The following is an 18,999-nucleotide window of genomic DNA, read 5'->3' on the forward strand; positions in this document are numbered from 1 at the left end:
ATGAAGGGGAAATTAATCAAGAAATTGAAAGGACATCAGCCAACTTTAGTCCGAATGGAAAGGACCTCACTGAACTACCTCATGAGCAGTTGCAAGGCCGGGAATGATAGGGGCCCCTATGGGTGTCCACAGTTGCCCAGATGTTAGCAGGCTTGACCCAAGCCCACTTTTAACTGGTTGGTGAGGTTGGGGATGCACCCCTATTCTTCCTTGGTGGGGCTCTCACACCGTGGGGCCATCTCTCTCCGAGGCCAGCACCCCTGCTGGCCACAAAGTCTTGGGCCACTCTTGTCCCGTCTCCATTCTTGACCTGGCTCTCCCCTAATGCTAGTCAGGCCCGCCCCTCATTTCTCCCCCACAGGATGCCGAGATGATGATGACGACTGGTACGGGAGGTGGGCTTTGAAGAGCTAAACTTTGTGACCCAGGGATAAGACGGTCTGAGGAAATGTTAAAAATACGGTGGGGTCTGAGCTGTCCTTTGTCCTCTTGCTGGATCACGCTGCAGGTCCCATGAAAGGAGATGGGAAACACCAAAGGCTACAGAAGGCCCTGGAAAGACCTAGAGGAGCTACGAATGTAAGGGGCGTTAAGCTTGCAGATCCTTCTTTTCCAAGTGTTACTACAAACCCACCAAGCATTAGCGGCGGGGATGAGACTGCTACAGTGAGGGAACCCAACCTAGTGGTTGGTCTTTGCGTCAAGTTTAGGCCACTCCCCTTGTTTGAGCCTCGGTCCCCGGCTGCGAACTAGGGCTCAAAAGTACCTCCCGGGTTTTTGTGACGATTAGCAAAACCGACGAACGACGGAGGGACAGTGCTTGTCACGTAGTAGGTGCTCAGTATTTAGAGTTTTGTCCCCAAGCGGGGAATTATTTGTTATCAGCGGCTACAACTCCTAGAAATTACCTAATTCAATTTATCAAGAAGAAAACCGAGGGAATGAACATCAGCTGAGCGTGAGCAGGCAAGGCTGAGAAAAAGCACGTGCTGCTTTTTTCTGCAGGAGTCTGCGCTTCCACGACCCGGGTCGCCGCCCTGATTGGGATCCCGGGTCGCTCGGAACGCGGAGCCTCCGACCCCTTTGCCCCGGAGCGGTGACAATCAGGAGACGGCCAGGGGACTCGCCCCTCTGGACTCTTCTCCTGGCCGCCCCGGACCCCTACCCTTCCCTGTGGTGAGTGGGCTCGGGGAATCAGATGTCCAGCCGGCCAAGGGGGTCTTCACTCGGAGATGGGTGGAGCGGGCCCAGGCGCTGGAAGGGGCGGAGTCCACGGGCCATAGAGGTTGCGACCCCAGTGCGAAATTCCTTTGCATTCGTGTTTGTGGCGCGGAGTCTCCCCTCGGGCGGCGGTCTCTGGGCCGTGGAGGGGGGGGGGGCGGGGAAGAGCGCGAGGTCAAGGCCGACAAGTGTCCGACAGGGTGACCAGGGGCGGGCGCGGCCCCTTTAAGACGCCGCTCCGGCCCCGCCCCGCGCCGCACCCCCGCCGGGAGCCGCGCCACGTGACCTGGGTCTTGTGACTGGCCAGGGGGGAGGCGCGGAGGGGAAGCCCGCGGCGCCCGCCTCCGAGAGGGGCCCAGCCCCGCAGCCGCTGCCGCCGCCCCGGAGGAGCGGGTCCCGCCGCCGGGTCCGGGCGTCCGCGCGAGTCCGAGCCAGCGCGGGAGCGGGAGTCTTTGCGAGAGTCCGGGCGGGAGCCGGGCCGGGCGCGGTGGGCGCCGCCCGCCATGGACCACAAGCCCCTGCTGCAGGAGCGGCCGCCCGCCTACAACCTGGAGGCCGGCCAGGGCGACTTCGCGTGCGGCCCGCACGGCTACGGCGCCATCCCCGCCGCGCCCCCGCCGCCGCCCTACCCCTACCTCGTCACAGGTGCGCCCGGCGGCCGGCGGGGAGGGTCGGGGAGGGCCGGGGTCGGGGCTGGGCGCCGGGTCCACAGCCCTAGGACCAAACTTTGGGCCCGGACCTGTGGCGACCTTTAACCCCGAAACCAACTTTTCTCCGGACGCCGCTGCGGCGGGGGGCGCGGCCCGGCCGTGCCCGGGAGTGGGGGGGTGCCCATGCGGGCGCTGCAGAGGGGCCGCGAACGCCGAGCTCGTGGGGACGGCGGGGAGGTGGGGCGAGTGAGTCTCCCGCACCGGGAGCCCGCTCTCGGGCCCTCTGCCGGCCTGGGGGTCGCGAGCCCTGGGCCCGCCCATCCCGCGATGCGCCGTGGCCTTGTTTCCTATTAACTTCGTTAACCAGGTGCCGTCTGTAAATTAGCCCCGGGTAAAGCCCATAGCGGGCACTTAGTGGAGGCGGGCCGTTGTCTGGATTTTGGAAAGGATAAGTTTGGGTGCGGGGCGGGGGGACGGCAGGAGAAGTAGCCCTCGGATTAAGCAGTTTTCCTCCCTGCCCCGTTCTCATGTGCCTTCCTGCCCACAGGGATACCCACCCACCACCCCAGGGTCTACAACATCCACAGTCGAAATGTCACCAGGTACCCTGCCAATTCCATCGTGGTCGTTGGAGGCTGCCCAGTCTGCAGGTATGTCACAGGCCGAGGTGGGGGGGAGCTGGCCCCCAGAGCTTCAGGAAGGCAGACTCGCTGGGAGGTGGGTCAGTCTTGGGACAAGCTGCTGACCTGCGGTGTGGGAGAGAGTGGGTTCATTTGTCCTTAGGTGTCAGTGTTGTTTCATGGGTCATCAGGGAGGGGTTTTCTTTCCTGCAGAGTTGAGTGGTTTTGGGGTCCGTGAGTCCCAATTGAGTGGGATGCAGAAATGTTAACACCTGGTGTTCCTGGTTCTGGGACCAGCATTTGATATTTGAAGGTGGTGCTTGCTTGGGCAGCACATACACTAAAATTGATTCTTGAAGGTGGTGGGGAGGTTTCCTTTTCCTGGGAAGGGCAGCTAGAAGTGCCCTGGCAGGAGAGCCCTGACTCACATGGCCAGAGAGTCCAGGGGTCCGGAGGTCCAGGAGGCCAGGGGAGCAACACCCACGTCGGGCCGTTAGCTGGAGGATGATGGAAACACCATGGTTCTTTGTGTGGGGCAGGAGCTCTTTTTCGTATTCTCAAACCAAAGCCTCCAGGGTCTCACAATTGTCCTTATGGTGTGAGAACTGCAGCTAGCTCCGTGCTTGTTCTGTGTGGGTCGTGAGGGTTCAGATTCAGCTGAGACTTGGTCCTTGCTTGCCTGATGCAAGAGTGCAGGTCTTCAGCTTGTCTGGCAGAAGGAAGTTGAAGTCTCCGAGGTGAAATTGAGAAATGCTGGTTTCCATTTAGACTTAATGTCAAAGGTGTATCTGGAAGGCCCAGAGTGGAGTCAAGGGGGAAGTTAAAGGTTTCAGAGTCACAGGGGTCACTGTGTGGGAGAAGGAGGGCCGCACAGAGATGGGGGGTCAGAGGCTGGACTCCAGAGCCAACCGGGGGCCCAGTAGCAGAGGCCTATGGCGCAGGGACCTCGTCTGTAAACTCAGGACAGGTGTTTCTTTTGATACGGCTTTGGGGGACCGTGAAGGGGGTTGGGGGAAAGACAAATGACTTGCACCCTCGTGGGCACCATTCTCTGTCGGCACCTGGGGGCATCACAGCTGTTGGGATTTGAAGGCACGAGGGTGGCAAGAAGGGACTTGGCCCGAGAGCTGGAGGAATGCTGCTGGGCCGGGCAGGGCTTGGGGCCGGGTCGCCTGTGAAGAGAGCCACTGGGACTCAGGGGGGCCTGTGTGCAGAAGGGGTGATGGGAAACTCCCTGTCTTTGGGCTTTGAGGCTGGTGTTGGGTGCTCAGAGCCCTGGCTGTGTACACAGTCCTGTGGTGAGAGTCCCTAGTCGGGCCAGCTGGAGGATTCCAAGGGCCTATTTTTGGGCGGGAGAATCTTGGAGTGAACTCCCCAGTTTAGGAGGAGGCTCAGAAAGGTGTCTGGGGCAGAGCGGTCTGGCTGGGATCTCAGTGTCTCTATGCCGTGGCTGAGTGCACATCCCAGCCGGTGCCCAGCCTGTTGCAGGCGCTGCATTCGGATCTCGGCTCTGTTTTCCCGCCCGGGAAGTGGGGGTGTCTTGGGGTGCTCTGTGAAGCCCTTCCTGGCCCAAGCGTCTGGGGTGAGAGTAGCCGTAAGGCCCCTGAGGCTGCTGCCGAGTGGGGAGCACTTTTCCCCGGCTACTTCCCGTTCCCCAGAGTCAGAGGCCTGTGGCTTCTGCTGACTGGGGTCCCAGAGCCCTAGTCCTGCAGAATCTGGATCAAGGTCAGCTCCCTGAAGGCTGAGGTGTGCGGCACCCGCAGCGGGGATGGGTTTTTTCGCGTCGGGATCACTGTCCTGTCTGTCTCTGGGGGGAAGGAGGGAGGAGGAGTTCTGAGAGCAAGTTTGGGGACTGAGTTGGGGCCAAAGGCTCTGATTCCCTCTTGGCCTGTCCCCGGCATCCCTCCAGCCTGCGGACTGTCAGGAAGGCCCCGCCCCCCAGCACTTGGGTGCTTTGGCTCGAGTGTTCCCGCCCGCTGCCCGCCGTGCCCTCTGCTGCTGGAGAGCGGGTGGCCCCTTGGCTCCGGGAGGCCTTTCTCTGCCTTTGCAGTGGTGGGGTGTGGGGCCAGCTTCCTCGGCAGCGGGCGGGGGGCCTGGGAGATGGGCAGTGGGAAGCGGGGGGAGGCCGGGTGCTTCCTAAGGAAGCTTTCCTGTGGTTGGGGAGTGGGTCCATGGCCCTGGGGTGGCTCCCCTATGGGGAGAGTGGAGAGGTGTCCCCTGGGGCACAGCCCAGTGAGGCCACTGTCTGGCATCTGGGCTTGGGAGACAGGCCCCTTGTCATGTGACCACGCTGTCTCCCTTTCCATCCAACCCGCCAGGCTGTGTCCCCTTCCCTCCCTGGTAGCTTGGCAGGGATTTGCCCAAGTCACACGTCTGTGATTCCTTCTGAGTGAGGCTTGGCGTAGAAGGCCTGTGTCACTTGTCAGCTTGGCCATCATCTTAAGCAGCTTGACCCCATCTTCCCTTTTTAGTGGGCTCCGAGAATGCTTTGCCTTGGGGCCCGGCGGGGGCGCGCCTCCTTTCACCCCCGTCTGTCTGGACTCGCGCTGTCTTGCCCAGCCAGGGCTTTGGCCGGGCCCCGGCCTCTCTGCAGCCGATCCTTCCCTGGGGGGCCTGGGCTGTCCCTCGATGCAGGAGGAGGGGAGGTGGCACCCCCCGAGTCTGGGAGCCCAGGTCTGGCTGGGTTCACCCTGGGCTGTGCGGGGCAGCCTGTCGGGAAGGCTCAGTGGGCAGCATGGGTCAAAGGCCAGAGCGTATGTAAAGCAGCAGGCACCGAGCCGGCCGGGTGTCTCTGGGTACTTAGTTTTGGGGGTAACTGGAGGGGTGTGAGGAGATCCAGAAATGAGTGGGGCCTTGGAAGCCAAGAGAGGCTCAAGGAACAGCTGTCAGGGTCGGATGCTTACCCAGAAGCCCGAGCGGTCAGGTCCCAGGGTGGTCAGAGGGGGAGGGGGCTGGCGACCCTGGAAGAGCCCTGGTGGGGGGCAGAGGCAGGCTGAGGGTACATCCAGGGCATGTGGGGACAGGGAGGGGTGTGTGGAGGGGTCCTGAGAGGAAGGTGTCTGTGACAGAACTTAGGGTGTCTGATAGTGGGCCGCAGGCGGGGGCTGGGGGGTGGTCTTTCCTATTATCGGGGCCCCAGCTCATGGGGCATCCAGTTCTGGCCTTGGCCTTGCCCTGAGGAGTGGGCTGGGCCTGGGCTGCCTGGAAAACAGGCCGCTAGGATAGGCCCTGCCTACGGCCTCCGGCTTGTGGGTTCTCCCCAGCCTGACAGGGCAGCAGTGGGAGCGCCTGGGACTCGTGCCCTGGGCGGCGCTGGCCAGGGTGCGCAGCTCGCAAGTACCGGGGCCTCTGTGGGTGCAGGCCCGGGCTGGGGTGCAGGCCCGGGCTGGGGTGCTCCGCAGCACCTCCTGCGGGCCGCCCTCCCCGGGCACCCGCCCTGGGCGCTTCTGCTCCCGGAGGCCCGTAAGTAGTGGAGGCTATGGGACAGCAGAGGGCCAGACAGGGCGCCTCCAGGCAGGGTGAGGTCTGCGGTGGGCTGTGTGCTTTGGGCATCTGGTCCCCGAGCCTCCGCTCCGGGCTGAAGGCCACTTCGACGAAGTCTCTGCTTTCTCTTCCCTGAGGAGACTTGGGCTTCCCGGGAGGGCCGGTCTGGGATTGCTCCTGGGGTGCATCTGGCCTGTGTCCTGAGCAGCCAGGCCGAGCAGGGGCTGCTGGACTTGTGGCCCTGAAGGCCCCGGGGCTCTGGGGCGCGGTTGCCGTGAGGAATACAGAGGCGGCCTGGGGACTGTGGGGTCTGCTGGTCGCTGATGGCTGGTCCCGGGGCTGCTCAGCACTCAGTCCCCTCGGCCTCTCTGGGCCGGTCTGCTGTCCCTCGGGAGGCGGGAGCCCCGTCCTCTGCTCGCGGAGAACCTTGCCCAGGCCCGCCCGGGTCAGACGGCAAGCGGCCGCTTTCTTGGTAGGGTCGGAGTCAGGAGTTTAAAGAAGCGTTTTTCAGAATTTGTCAGTTCCCAGTTTCTCCAGCTTCCACATCCTTCCCTGACCGCCCCCCCCACCCCAGTCAGTTGCTCAAGAGCGGGGCGGGCCTCCAGCCTCGGTGGGGGCGGCTTGCTCAGTTGGTTTGGGTTTGGAGCCAGTGGAGGGGTGAAGCTCGTTCTGAACTGACCCGGGCTTTTTGGGACAGGAGTGGGGGTGGTTGGAGAGGAAGAGTGTGTGACCCCGTTTGCAGGAGGCAGCCTGGGTCAGGGTTGTCCTGGGGCGTCCCTTCCCTTCTGGGGTGCCTCATGGGGACAGGCACTGGGGACAGGTTTGTTCTGCCACCTGAAGTCTTGTTCCATCAAAAGTGGCCCAGAGATCAGATTGCGTTTCTCTACTCAGAAGATTCTGGATCTTTAAAAACTTTAAGTTATGCCAGCATGGTTATTGAGGTTGGGGGCAGTACCCATGGTGAGAACATTATTTTTGCAACAAGACGTGAATATTCACATGAAGAGGATGAATTATGACCGTAAATGGCCTTGAGGTAGTTCAGGTTACAGGTGGCTGCCAGGCGTGTTCGCTACAAAGCTATAGTCAAGTTCTTCCAGGGTTTTCTATCGTGTGGAAGAGGTGTGTGGACTCCTGGGTGGCGAGTGTGGTACCTGAGGGCTGACCCCATGCTTGGAGGCTCCTGCTGGCTTGAAAGTGTGTCAGGTTCGGGTCGTTACCCCGTGGAAGGTGGTTTGGTCGCGGACTTGCTGGAGGGGACGGCCCCTCGTCCCTGAAGGGAAAGGCCCTTGCTCTTCCCAGAGACCTGTGGCCAGGCCGTGTTTAGAGTGTGGGGAAGGCGGATGGGGTGAGCCTAGGGCTCTGGCCCGGGCAGGTGGGCTGGGGGAGGGCGCCCCCGTCTGCGTCTGACAGTGCTCCTCAGGGAGGACAGAGGAGCGGGGGCCCTCGTTGGCCCACGTTAGCCACTGCTCTGCTGCTGAGAAGCTTAGTGCTCGGGCAGGGCCGGTCCCTGGCCTCACGGGCAGAGAGGGCCTGGGGGTGCCCGTGCCCCCTGCGTTTCCTCCATTGCGGGCCGCGGAGAGCCCGGTCTCAGAGACGCGGGGGATAAGTGGCCTGACAGCCGCCTGCCCCCGGACGGGTGCCCCGTGTAGGGAGGCGTGCTAGGCCGCACCCATAACTCCTGCCCCCGCCGCCCCTCCACTGCGGGGAGACGGCTCTGGGTGCGGAGGGTTGGAGGACAGCAGGACACGCCTTGGGCCTGGCCGCCTCCCAGACATTTGGAGCTTCGAGCGGTCGCGCTAGGTTCTAGGTTGTGCTAAGAACTTCGATTCTCAAGTGGGCTGATGTGGAGTTGTCCAGCCTCGGTAGGTGCTCGGCCAGGTAGTTCCTGTCCTTGGGCCTCACTCGCCCCTGGAGGGGACACTCGCCCCTGGAGGGCGCAAGACCTCTTCCACACTCCTACAGAGGGCAGGCTTCTCTGGAAGGTTCTCAGTGGGTGCTTGTGACGCAGCTGTGAGGCCTGGTTCATTGCTGCCCTCCGCTTTCTCCTTGGGCATCCTAACTGGCGTGAGCTGGTGGGATTCTTGGGATTTCGGCTGTGGGTGGAACTTAAGAGGCCGAGAGAGAGGCGGACAGGGGGACCTGGGTGGTACCAAAGCTCGGGATGGGGGGGTCCCAGGCCACCTCCAGCTGCTGGGAAAGTGGCTTGATTAGCTTCCACAGTTGCAGGAGCTGTTGGCGAGGACGGTAGACAGAGCAGGTGCGTTCCTGTCCCCGTGTGTGGCCCAGGACCTCCCTGCAGCCTCAGTCCCGGGCAGCAAGGCCGCTGGCGTTTTTTCAGGTGGGGCAGGTGTGAAGTGGGGTCTGCACCGTTGAGTCTGGCTGCCAGGGACAGGGACAGCCACCAGGGGCAGAAGAACAGTGTGGGGACCTGGCGACCTTGGCAGTCCTTGGAGGACTCCAGTTGCAAGACTTGTGTAGCAGCATAGACCAGAGCAGGCAACTCTGCGGACGGAAACTCAGGCCTGATCAGCTCCCCCTCCGCCCGGCCTTGCCTGCGGCCCGACCGTCCACACAGGCCAGCGTGGGAAGCGCCCGCTGGAGCAGTGCGACAGGGTCTTCACCTCGGGGTTTCTCGGACTCCTGCACTGTGACTCCAGGATGGGGGGGTGGGGGAAGTTTCCTCAAATTAATTAAAAAAACCTTTTCTTTTCTGCAGAGCTTACTGGGGAAACTGGGGTTTTAGGACGAGCCCATTGGTTAGCGGTGCTACAGGGTCCTGTCCCTTGCAGACGTTCTAGGCAGCTCCTTCCTGAGTGGGTAGGACAGGAAGTGGGCATCGAGTGTGGCTTCCTCAGTCTAGTTTGTTTCTCGTGACTCTTGGCCTGGCGCCTGCTCGGCAGGGCAGGGGGCGCGGGCTGGAGCCCTGGCCCAGCGGGGTCGCCACTGCTGTGGGCAGGAAACTGCTCCGAAGGGGCGGGGGCAGGTTTGGCATTTGGAGTGGAGGAAGCCTTCTGGTGGCGTTTCACCTTGACACTTGACCTTCTGTTAAGCTGAACCTTCTTTCTCTGCGCACAAGGTGGCAAAAGGAGGAGCAGCCGCTCCCAAAGCCTTGTGGGCACAGGAGGTCCTCAGCAGCATTTGAAGACAAAGGAGCGGAGGTGTGGGCCAAGGGAGAGGCTTCTGCCCCATGCGGGCAGGGGGCTCCAGGAGGGCAGCAGGGAGTGGGGTGGGGGGGGTCAAGTCTGTCTGCTTACTGGTCTACCTCCTGTCAGCCCTGGGTGATTTGGCATGTTTGTTCTGGTGAATTCTGGTGAAGTGCCTTGTTCACAAGGGCTCTTTGCTCACAGAGTGGTGGATGAGGCTGGAGGGGTCTCTGGCTGCCTAGGGAGGAACTTGGTTCTCTGGAATGTGAGGCATTGTTCATTAGGGCTGAGCTGGCTGTTATTTTAATTTCAGCTGTCCAGAACTTTCTAGAAGTAGCCTAAGAAGCAGTCACAGAGCTGAGCATATGGCTCCTACTTCCCACCTTTGGGGCCTCTGAAAGTGACCCTGGAATGGGAGCGGTGACTTCAGGTCATTGAACCTACAGTCCTAGCTCAGGGTTGGGGTGACAGCCCCTGGGCATGTGTCTGGTGCACACTGAAGGTAAACTTGACTTTGTGAAGAAGAAATGGAGATTAAATTTCTCAAGATAAGTGGTCTTAGAGACCTTGTAAATATGGCTGATTTTAATCCTTCACTAAAATCTGTGGTACCTTTCCCCAAAACAGAATTCTAATACCAGTTTTTCGAATTTCCCTCTAGAGGATGGAAGAATGAAATTTTTCAACAGTGGGGGGGGAAATACCCTAAAATGATACTGTTTTCTTGGTCTAACTTCTTGATCTAGGATTTTTACAGAAACTAGCATTTGCTTCTTGTTCCCTTTTGTAACGGAGGAGATAGCGTGGTAGGTAACATGGAGAGTGAATGTTCTTGTCAAGATGTGACGATTCCTTCCGGTAACTCCCCTCCCTTCAGTGAATTCTGGAGTAGCGGTGGGGAGCAGTCGCGGGCCGCCTCCTGCGTGACCCGCGCGCGTGACAGCTGGGTGGGTTTGTTGCTGGGGGCGAAGACGGCTGGGGACACGGTCGCTGAGGACCGGGGCCGCACGTGCTCCCGGTCTCTGTCCCCTCTTGTGTGGGGGGCCGAGGACAGAAGGGCCTCCCTAGGTGTGGCTCTGCCCAGCGCCCTGACGTGAGTGCCCCTCTCCTCTCTCCACAGAGTCGGGGTTCTGGAGGACTCCTTCACCTTCCTGGGCATCTTCTTGGCCATCATCTTATTCCCATTTGGGTTCATCTGCTGTTTTGCCTTGAGGAAGCGAAGATGCCCTAACTGTGGAGCAAACTTCACTTAAAGGGAACACCACACCTGGCTTTCCTACATCCAGCTGTCTTTTTCTAATGTAAATGTCATGTACAGTAGCTTTATTTGATTAAGCTTTCAGGACTGTTTTGTAAAGCGAGGTGAGATAGATGGCGTGAGCTGCGGTTTCGTGGGCGCAGGGGTCACAGCGTGGGGACACAGCAGCACTGCTCCGGGGTGAATGACAGCTCAAGCACTGCTTTTATTTTTTGCAGTCTTCAATTTGAGGAAGGTGAGAAATACTGTTTTAAATAAATGAAATTCATACCATTGTTTACCTGGTTTTGCTTTTTCAGTGTGCACACACCGCTACTGTATAAACAAACTTGTGTACGTGTTTGAAATTTCCCGTAGCCAAACAGACTAGAGTAATATACCTGTCGCCTGGCTTCAGCGTTGTCCAACTCCTGGCAGATGTTGATCTAGTCCTCTGAAGACAGCTCATGAGTGTGCTTTCCAAATTTTATTAATACAATAAAACATAATACCTTGACATTTACAGAGCGCGCACCTCTGTGCCAGGACCTAAGAAGCCCCCCTCCTCGGTGAGGCAGGTGAGTGCCCCGCACCCCCCCACTTCTGTGAGGGCTGAGACGCAGGCGCCTGAGAATCTCCATAACACAGCCGGAGGATCCCGAAGAGCAGAGCCCTGGAGGTCGGGGCGGCCTCACCCCCACCAGAGAACGCTGCGTTTCCGTGAACCCTCCTCTACTCAGATGGTGGGAGAAGATGTGGTTCTGTCTTGTCTTTACTGGACCGGCTGGCGCGTCTTCGCTCAGGACGGGCGTTTGCCCACAGAACTCGGCCCTGGGTGGGGTGGCCGGGTTCACCGGGCAGGCAGGCAGGCCAGGACCAAGAACGTGAAGTGTCACACGCTTCCCAGTGGAAACTGGTTCACCTGCATTTGACTGTGACCACTTTGAAGCTTATAGAAAACGGCTGGATTTATGGCGAGAGCCAAGTTGCTGTGATAAACGAGGCCCTCCCGGCGCCAGCACAGGGCAGGGGCTGGCGGCGCGGCGCGCTGCACCCTCCTCCGAACCGGTGCCGGTCTCTGGCAGCCAGAGGTGAAGGTGGCCACGGGCGCGACTTCCCAATTCAGAGGGCACGATGGCAGGTCTCAGACGGAAAGCAGACCTTCCCCTCGCGGCCAGCAGCACTCGGGCTTCTGGCTTCCCGTGTGCTCTTCGGAGGGGCAGGGGTCAGAACGATTCAGAAATGGAGAAACTGGGACCCCAGGATGTTTCCGAGTTCACTAGCGACGGAGGCAACTTTGGGCAGCTGGCGCCGCGGGGACACTTGCTCACAGCAGGCCCTCGCCTGCACGTGGGTCAGGCCCAAGTGCAGCAGGGCCTGGTGTGTGGTCACTGGTCAGTCCAGTCCGTAACTCCGACCTGCCGAGCCCAGTAGCTCCGGAGGTGCAGGAGCACTAAACATTATGGCTGTGACAGGAGCAGGCGAGACGTCTGTGTGCTCTACAGCTACGTCTAAATCGAGGGCAGCTTGGGGACTCCTCCATCTACGTAGCTCTACATTTGATTAAACAATTTAAATTTTTTAAGTTAAAAGCTTTTTATATAATCTCATAATTTATATTGCTTACAGTTATGATTTGCATGCTAAGATGCAAATTTACACATTTCTTTTAGATAAACGTCATAATGCTAGGTAAGAGCACATGCTTTATAAAATAAAACTGTGGTCTCCTTTGCATTCGGATGCAGAAAGCCAGTCATGAAAGCACAGACTATCCCTTACTCTGGCTATTTAAAAAAAATCAGAATATTTAAAAAATGATACAGTAAGGATTGGAACCAAATTTACTGCCTTTGGATGAACAGAATAGGTATTTTAAATGATTGAGTTGATCACTAAACTATTACTTCTTTATCTTCTTAAAGACAGAAATGTATCAACCCAACTATGTTAAACTGAGAGAACGCGTTGATTTGCTCAAGTAGAATACAGTTAAAATCAGGCACCCTGTGGCGAAGCTTTACAACAGTTACAGCGCGCATCCGACCGGTGTCATTCTCCGACCCGTGTCATTCTCCGACCGGTGTCATTCTCCAAGTGGGAACTTCACGTCGGAGGAACGGGCGTTCGGAGCCCGGCCTCATCGGATGATGGGCGCGGAGCGGTCGTTTGTCACCGTCGGTCGGAGTTTCACAGTGGCAAAGGGGTTTTCTCCGCTGCAAGGGGAGGAAAAACACGGCTGCAGAAATACTACGAGATGGAAATTTCATTTTAAAAGAGCTATGAACTACTGTCCTCCTCCTGAAGTTCTGTGGCTTCTGTATAAAATTCTGGATGTTTTGTGAACACGAGCATTTCTCTCTTGCCACCCACCCGTTCCGCTCTCCAGAGCTGTAGGTGCTGGGGTGGGAGCGCCACCAGGACAGGGTCTGGATTAAGCTGCCCAGCGCACCCGTGACCAGGCTTCCAACCCACTGTCCCCCTTCGGGTCCCGGGCAAAGACGGCAGAGCTTCCAGGCCCTCCTTCCCAGACTGATGAGCAGAAGGTGGCCGCATCCCTCTTAGACACCCCAGCCCAGGCCCGAGGCGCCTCAGGGTCGTGCCTCCTGGGCTGCTCACTGAAGGCCTCCGTGGACTTAGTTCAACGTACCTGAGGAAAGGCGGCTTTGCTGTCCCATTCGCATCGTTCTGTGAAGATAAAGACGAAGTTTACGGAAGGCTCATGAAACTGGGGCATTTTTCACAAGACCTGAAGGTAAAGCCATCTCAAGCATAAGGGGCTCTATAGCTGGCTGATGCCTGTTCTACAAAGTGCCCTGCAGTCTCTGTCCATCTGAGACCATCTCAGTGTCTAAAGTCCTGTAAAGAATAAGGGCAGGAACCGAAGACCCAAGACAAGGAGGGACCCTCACAAGCTCTGGAAGAACTCAGACTCGGGGGCCAGGACGTGTGGCTCCTCACCAGTGGCACTCTGGCCGCCTGACTGTAGTGACCACGGTTGGGTTTTTTGGAGCCTCATCCTGAATGATGCCGTGAAAAGACAGTAAAAATAAGACCTTGCTGGGTTTTGGTGCCCAGACTGATGCCAACAGGCAGCCAAAGATCTGGTAGAAAGTTCCAGAAGGCAGAGAGGAAATGGAATGATGGCAGCACTGTTTTTGCCTTCAGAAACTGCCAGAGTTGGGGCTTAGGGGTCTCCCAGTGTAGCTGGGACCAGGGGTGTGTATGGACCTTCTGTCTTTCACTCTGTTAGCTTGCGGGCTTGACACGTTTGCTTTAAATCTTCTCTGGCTGTTCCAAGAAATCACTGGCCCGAGCTTGTGGGGCTAATTCTCCAGATGGCGCCCAGGAGAGGGCAGTGTAACACCATCCGAGCAGCAGGTTCCTGGGCCAGACCTGACAGGCCTGAAAGCTCCCGGGACTCCTGTGGTCTCAGGGTCGTCGACCTGAAAGCTCCTCCCACCTCCTGCTGCAGCCTGGGGGTCAAAGGCCATACTCGGTGGCAGAAGCCCAGGCCAGCGCTCTTTCTGGATGCTCCTCTTGGGTGCTGGCCATACAGACTCCCGAAGTAGAGTAGGGGCTGTGGGTACCTGGGCCACTTCCAACCCGCGCCTGCTGTCTCTGTGCCTCCGAGGACCTCAGAGTGTGACTCTGAGCCCTGCGGCCAGCAGGGTCATGCCAGCGGGGAGCCCCCGCATTAGGAGGCACCCTGAAGCCCTGTCCACGTTTCACTGACGCACAAAGCAGCTGCCCCGCTCAGCATGTCCTAATAGGGCTTTAAATGGCTGCAAAGTGGTTTCTTCCTTCCCCAGCAGGTGTCAGAGTAAGTCATTAGAGGGGAAGTGCTCATGCTTTAGGATGGTTACAGGCTAATTTATAGTTTATTTAAAAAGCACCAGGATGCCTGCCCTGCAGCGCTGCACGTGCACAGACACCGGCAGCGGTGTAGGGCCTTGGGCAGAAAGCCCCCTGCAGGGGAGGCTCTAGATCCCACTGGGAAGAGGCCTCCCAGCCGGGAAAGCACACTTTCTGCCCCGCCAGACTCCCCTGGTGTGGCCTCTAGGGGGCATGTGCTTGGCCCCAGAGACATACAGCCCTCCTGCTCCCTGACAGTCTCACTGGAGACCACCTTCCTCCTCCCTTTCCTTGGGGGCGGCGCGGTCTCCCTGCCAGGTGCACCTGCAAGTCTGAGGACAGCTCTGCACCCTGAACTGGAAACCAGACACACAGCTCTCCCTGAGGACCCACAAGCAGCCCTCCGGGGGGGAGACTGACAGCAGGAAGGCCTGCTGTGCCGCGACGGGCCCAACTCAACGGTACAGCGAGGCTGGCTACATTTTCACGAGCTCTGCCGCCCGAGTACTTGGCCTAGACATTTGAGAGAAACACACATGGCGGCAGAGGGGCGTCATAAAAATCAAGTGCAAGAAGCAGCAGCAACTTGAGGGAGAACGCGAGCGGCACTCAGGACGGCCTGGAGCCATTCAGTGCTGGGGCAAACCCGGGACCGGTGTGATCCCCGCGCCCTGGTCCCAGCAGCACGCGTGCACACGGGCCGGGACCCACCCCCCACCCCCCGCCAGGACACTCGGAGCGGTCCCTTCAGAACCGCCTAAACATCTGTCAGCAGAAGGGACGGCTGCCTTCCCTCCCGTGAACGCCTCACGACAACGGAGCGCCGCGAGGGCATGCTGCACGGGGGGTTCGGGGGAGGACCACACCAGATGGGCCAGTCTGGACTGGGGGAGGGGACGGTGTGTGTGTGTCAGGGGAGGCGGCTGGCGGGTAACATCTTGATCTGGTGCTGGTTACATGCTGTTTTGTGAAAAGTCACACATCTTCCATATATGGTATTCTTCAGTGTTTACTTTAAAAAAAAAAAAAACAGACATTTTCAGAAAGATTTCTCCCTTAACCCACTTGCACTGAGCCCACTGCTGTGGTCACAACTGACTGCTGTCCCCAAACCTGCCCCTCCTCCCGCTCCCTTTTCTGCCAGGGAAGCACGCCTCCAGGCCACATGGCACGGCCCTCATTCATCAGGGAGCAAATGTCACACCGCTCGGATCAGGATCTTCCCACCTCAAACCTGACCACACAGCCCCATCCCTTGTGCTGCCTCCAAACGTTCCAACCAAGCCCGTCCCTCTGCTGCCTCCCCTGGGCTGTGTTGTGGGGCTTGGGGTCCCTGGTCTCTGTACTCCCCGATCCTGTCTTTTCCTCTGTCCTGGGTCCCTGGACTGGGCCCGTCCCAACAGGGCGGCTGTGGGCCCTCGGCCTCTCCGCACAGGCTGACGGGGCTCTGCAGGCCGGGAGCCACCTTCTCTACACGCGCAGCTCCGGGCACACAGCACGTGCGAGCCCGTGTCTGCAGAGCTGAGTCCCCCAAGGTCACGCAGGCAACAAGCAGAAGAAGTCACACCCCCGCGGGCCCTGCTGGGAGTCCGCACTACACAGCTCACAGAAAGCCAGAACCCTCGGCTCGCAGGCACTGCCAGGCGTGCCCTCTAGGCAACCGGCGCCTCAACAAGACGGGGCTATCGAGTGACGAAACCAGGACCCAACACGGGCGAGGCATGTCATCAGCACGGACCAGGATACCCATAAGACAGTAAGGGCAGTGAAGGCCTTAGGCCTGACCAGCAACAGCCTACAGCCAGCTGCTGATGGCCGAGTAGGAAAAGGCAGAAAGGGGACACATCTTGTGATTCTTTGCCCCAGAAAACCTAAAAGCCGAGTCCACCTTGAGCGGGCACTGTCACAGGCTGTCCGCTCCCCCTCCCTCTCCCACTGTCCAGATTTCTGCTCGGGTGTCTCCCGCGTGCCCATGTGCCTTCAAGGGGACTCCTTGGTCCCAGCTTCTGGGTGGTCAGGTCAGCTGAGACCACCCAGCAATGTAGCCCATTTTCTGGCCACAGGTAGAACTTAGGTGAGACCGGGACCTCTGTGGCCCAGCGAGAACGCTGAGTGGGGAGCCCACATACCTGAAGCCAAGATGAGCGATGAGAGGGCCCTGAGGCGGCCTCCGCAGCGACGCTCCCTGGGCTGCCGCTCCCGTGGAACCGGCGGTGCCCTTCCTGCTGGAGCTCGGCTCTTACGGCACCACCAGCGGCCCTGACAGCTGGTTCTCAGCTGCGGGCGGCACGGACCTCTTGAATCATCATCTCCGAACTAGTTCAACCCCTTATTCCTCAAATGGGGACACTGAAGGCCAGACAGGGAAGAGCCAACCGCCCTGGGGCAAGGGCTCTTTTGAAACCAAGGTGCCCACCCTGGAGAGTAGGTGCAGACAAAGCCGCGCCCCGGGCCCCTTGCTCAGGCGGCGATCGCTCGGAGATGCAAGTGTGTGTGGAGAGGGGCTGAGTTTCCCAGGAGCGTTTCAGAGCCCGGTTCTCCATGTGCAACAACTCTGCTGCGGCGACAGTTCGGTCCTGGGGACCTCCCCCCGCCCCAGCCCCCAGGGAGAAGTGGGGATGTCAGAACATGCCGGGGCCGCCACAGAACTGTGGGGTGGTGGGTGCAGGAGCACCCCCTCCTCTACAGCAGGCAGCTCCCAGGGCCGGGTGTTCGGTGTCCTTAAGCCGAAGGATCCTGGTGCTTCAGCAAAACCCTACATGTAACTGGCATTAACGAACGGCTGTACATCAAAAAACACGTATAAAAGCATTAAGATGCTTTGCCAGCTGCCGTGGATCCCAGCATTTGGCTGACATAGAGCATACCTTTCCCTACCATCATCAGCTGGCTTAAACATCTTAGTTTAGGAAAAATAAATTATCAGCTCTTTGGCGGAAGGACTTTTGAGATACAAAATTCTAGGACCGTGTGCCCAGCCCTCAGGGGCTACCAGGCAGGCCGCAGTCACGCTCCATGCTTCCCAACCAGCACATTCCTAGCTGCGGCTTTTACACGGAACACCGTTCTGTTCTGGACGCCCTATACCCGACTGTCCAATATGGGTGTGCCCCACTACCCATATGGCTATTCGCATTAAAATTAAATACAAACACAAACTCCTTAGTTGCGTATCCACTTTTTCCAGTGCTCAACAGCTACTGTCCTGGGCAGCCCAGATCTGGGACATTTCTGTCTGGCCATAAATTCTCCACTTATCGCCTTTGCCCAGGCCCTGATACGGGAGGATTAGACCCCGTGCCTCCTGCTGCTCTTGCGAGAGGCTACTGAGACCAGGAGGCCTGTTCTGACGACTGGAGCTTCCCCTGCTCCTGAGGTCATTTCTTTGGAGCAAACCAGTTCTTCCGTCTTTCCCTGGGGCGGACCTGCGTGTTTCAGTTTTGTTGCTGGAGCCCCGGATCTGACTAGCTAGTGAGGCAGCAGCCCTTCTGACAGAACGGGGTCCGCAGCGAGGCACACGGGCTGCCCTCCGTGACAGAGTTGTGGGGTTTTCTGCAGTTTGCAGAGGATCTTGAAATACTGCTTCAAAACATGTTCGTGATAGAAGTGGAATATAAATCAGTCTTTTAATCTCACTGTGCATCTGTGAAGCACTGTGTACTTATTTTCGGGTTATTACCCTCTTTATGGTCTTACAGATAAGGAACAGTGACTGTCCTGAAGAGGGATGGGGGAGGGAGCCGCTGAAGCCACGGCGGGGGGGGGGGGGGGGGGGGGGGGGGGGGGGGGGGGGGGGGGGGGGGGGGGGAGGGGGGGGGCGTGCCTTGCTCAGGGAGGCCCTCGAACCTTGTGGCCTTTGCTGATTTTTAAAAGCCAATTAACAGTATAACTGTTTTCCATTATCCTCCAGCTCACAAAGACAAAAAAAGCAACCTCTCGATGCCTCAGAACAGCACAAGAGGACAGTGGCATTTGTCTTAGCAAGTGTTCAGAGGGGGGCGGGGCACTGAGGAGCAGACAGCTGAGGTCTTAGAGCTGGAGGACCCCTCGGGGCAAGGACCTCTGGGGCCTGCTGCTCTCCATCTGTGCCTCCCCGTCTCCCCCGCCTCCCAGCCTGGGAGTTGGAAAGCTGGGTCGGCCCCGATCGCGTCACACACCAGCCGTCACACACCAGCCGGGCAGTACTGGGGCTCGTCTGGCGCCCACAGATGCTTTCTGATAGGAGCACATGCTCTGATTCTCCCGGGTGCGGGTGCTGGGAAGGGAGGGTAAAACATTGAAAATAAATTTACCGGGCGCCTGGGTGGCTCAGTGGGTTAAGCCGCTGCCTTCGGCTCAGGTCATGATCTCAGAGTCCTGGGATCGAGTCCCGCATCAGGCTCTCTGCTCAGCAGAGAGCCTGCTTCCCTCTCTCTCTCTCTCTCTGGCTGCCTCTCCGTCTACTTGTGATTTCTCTCTGTCAAATTAATAAATAAAAAAAAAAATCTTTAAAAAAAAAAAAAATAAAAATAAATTTACCTATAGTTTTCTCAAAGGAGATATAATGTGGTGCTAACTGTGGTCATCCTGGAAGTGAAATTACAGATACTTTGGAGCAAAACAAAAATTCCCTGGGTTATTTTTATAAGCAGGAAGAGTGTTACTTTTAAATAAGCTATTTTAAAGAAGGTGTCATGATTAGATATTTTAATTCTTACAAACTCGGACTTTGCTCTTTAACTTAGACCCGCAGCTGTGACTGTGAGGTGGATTTAAAGGAAACTTCTTTTCAGCATCTGTTTATCCAG

At 58.4% G+C, this 18,999-nt stretch overlaps 2 protein-coding genes across 2 annotated transcripts in view; one reads left to right on the forward strand and one right to left on the reverse strand.

Moving 5' to 3' along the window:
• The first annotated feature begins 1,510 nt into the window (after positions 1 to 1,510).
• BRI3 (brain protein I3) lies at positions 1,511 to 10,656 on the forward strand. The gene is made up of 3 exons (XM_032328569.1): positions 1,511 to 1,866; positions 2,419 to 2,521; positions 10,241 to 10,656. Exons 1-3 carry the CDS (start codon positions 1,725 to 1,727, stop codon positions 10,371 to 10,373), a joined length of 378 nt encoding a protein of 125 aa, XP_032184460.1. The 5' UTR covers positions 1,511 to 1,724; the 3' UTR covers positions 10,374 to 10,656.
• Positions 10,657 to 10,963: 307 nt separating this feature from the next.
• Positions 10,964 to 18,999, reverse strand: part of BAIAP2L1 (BAR/IMD domain containing adaptor protein 2 like 1) — a 90,175-nt gene continuing 82,139 nt past the window's right edge. Inside the window, exons 13-14 of the mRNA XM_032328568.1 lie at positions 13,008 to 13,045; positions 10,964 to 12,573 (exon numbers count right to left, since the gene is read on the reverse strand). Coding sequence (XP_032184459.1) covers positions 12,498 to 12,573; positions 13,008 to 13,045 — 114 coding nt within the window. The 3' untranslated portion in view covers positions 10,964 to 12,497. The remainder of the gene's footprint in view (positions 12,574 to 13,007; positions 13,046 to 18,999) is intronic.

Source organism: Mustela erminea, chromosome 20 (assembly GCF_009829155.1).
Source record: "Mustela erminea isolate mMusErm1 chromosome 20, mMusErm1.Pri, whole genome shotgun sequence".
Classification (NCBI taxonomy): domain Eukaryota; kingdom Metazoa; phylum Chordata; class Mammalia; order Carnivora; family Mustelidae; genus Mustela; species Mustela erminea.

Coding starts and splice junctions, on each gene's coding strand:
- BRI3 (XM_032328569.1), top strand. CDS start 1,725: ATGGACCACAAGCCCCTGCTGCAGGAGCGGCCGCCCGCCTACAACCTG. Junction 1,867..2,418: donor CTACCCCTACCTCGTCACAG/GTGCGCCCGGCG, acceptor TCCTGCCCACAG/GGATACCCACCCACCACCCC. Junction 2,522..10,240: donor GGAGGCTGCCCAGTCTGCAG/GTATGTCACAGG, acceptor CTCTCTCCACAG/AGTCGGGGTTCTGGAGGACT.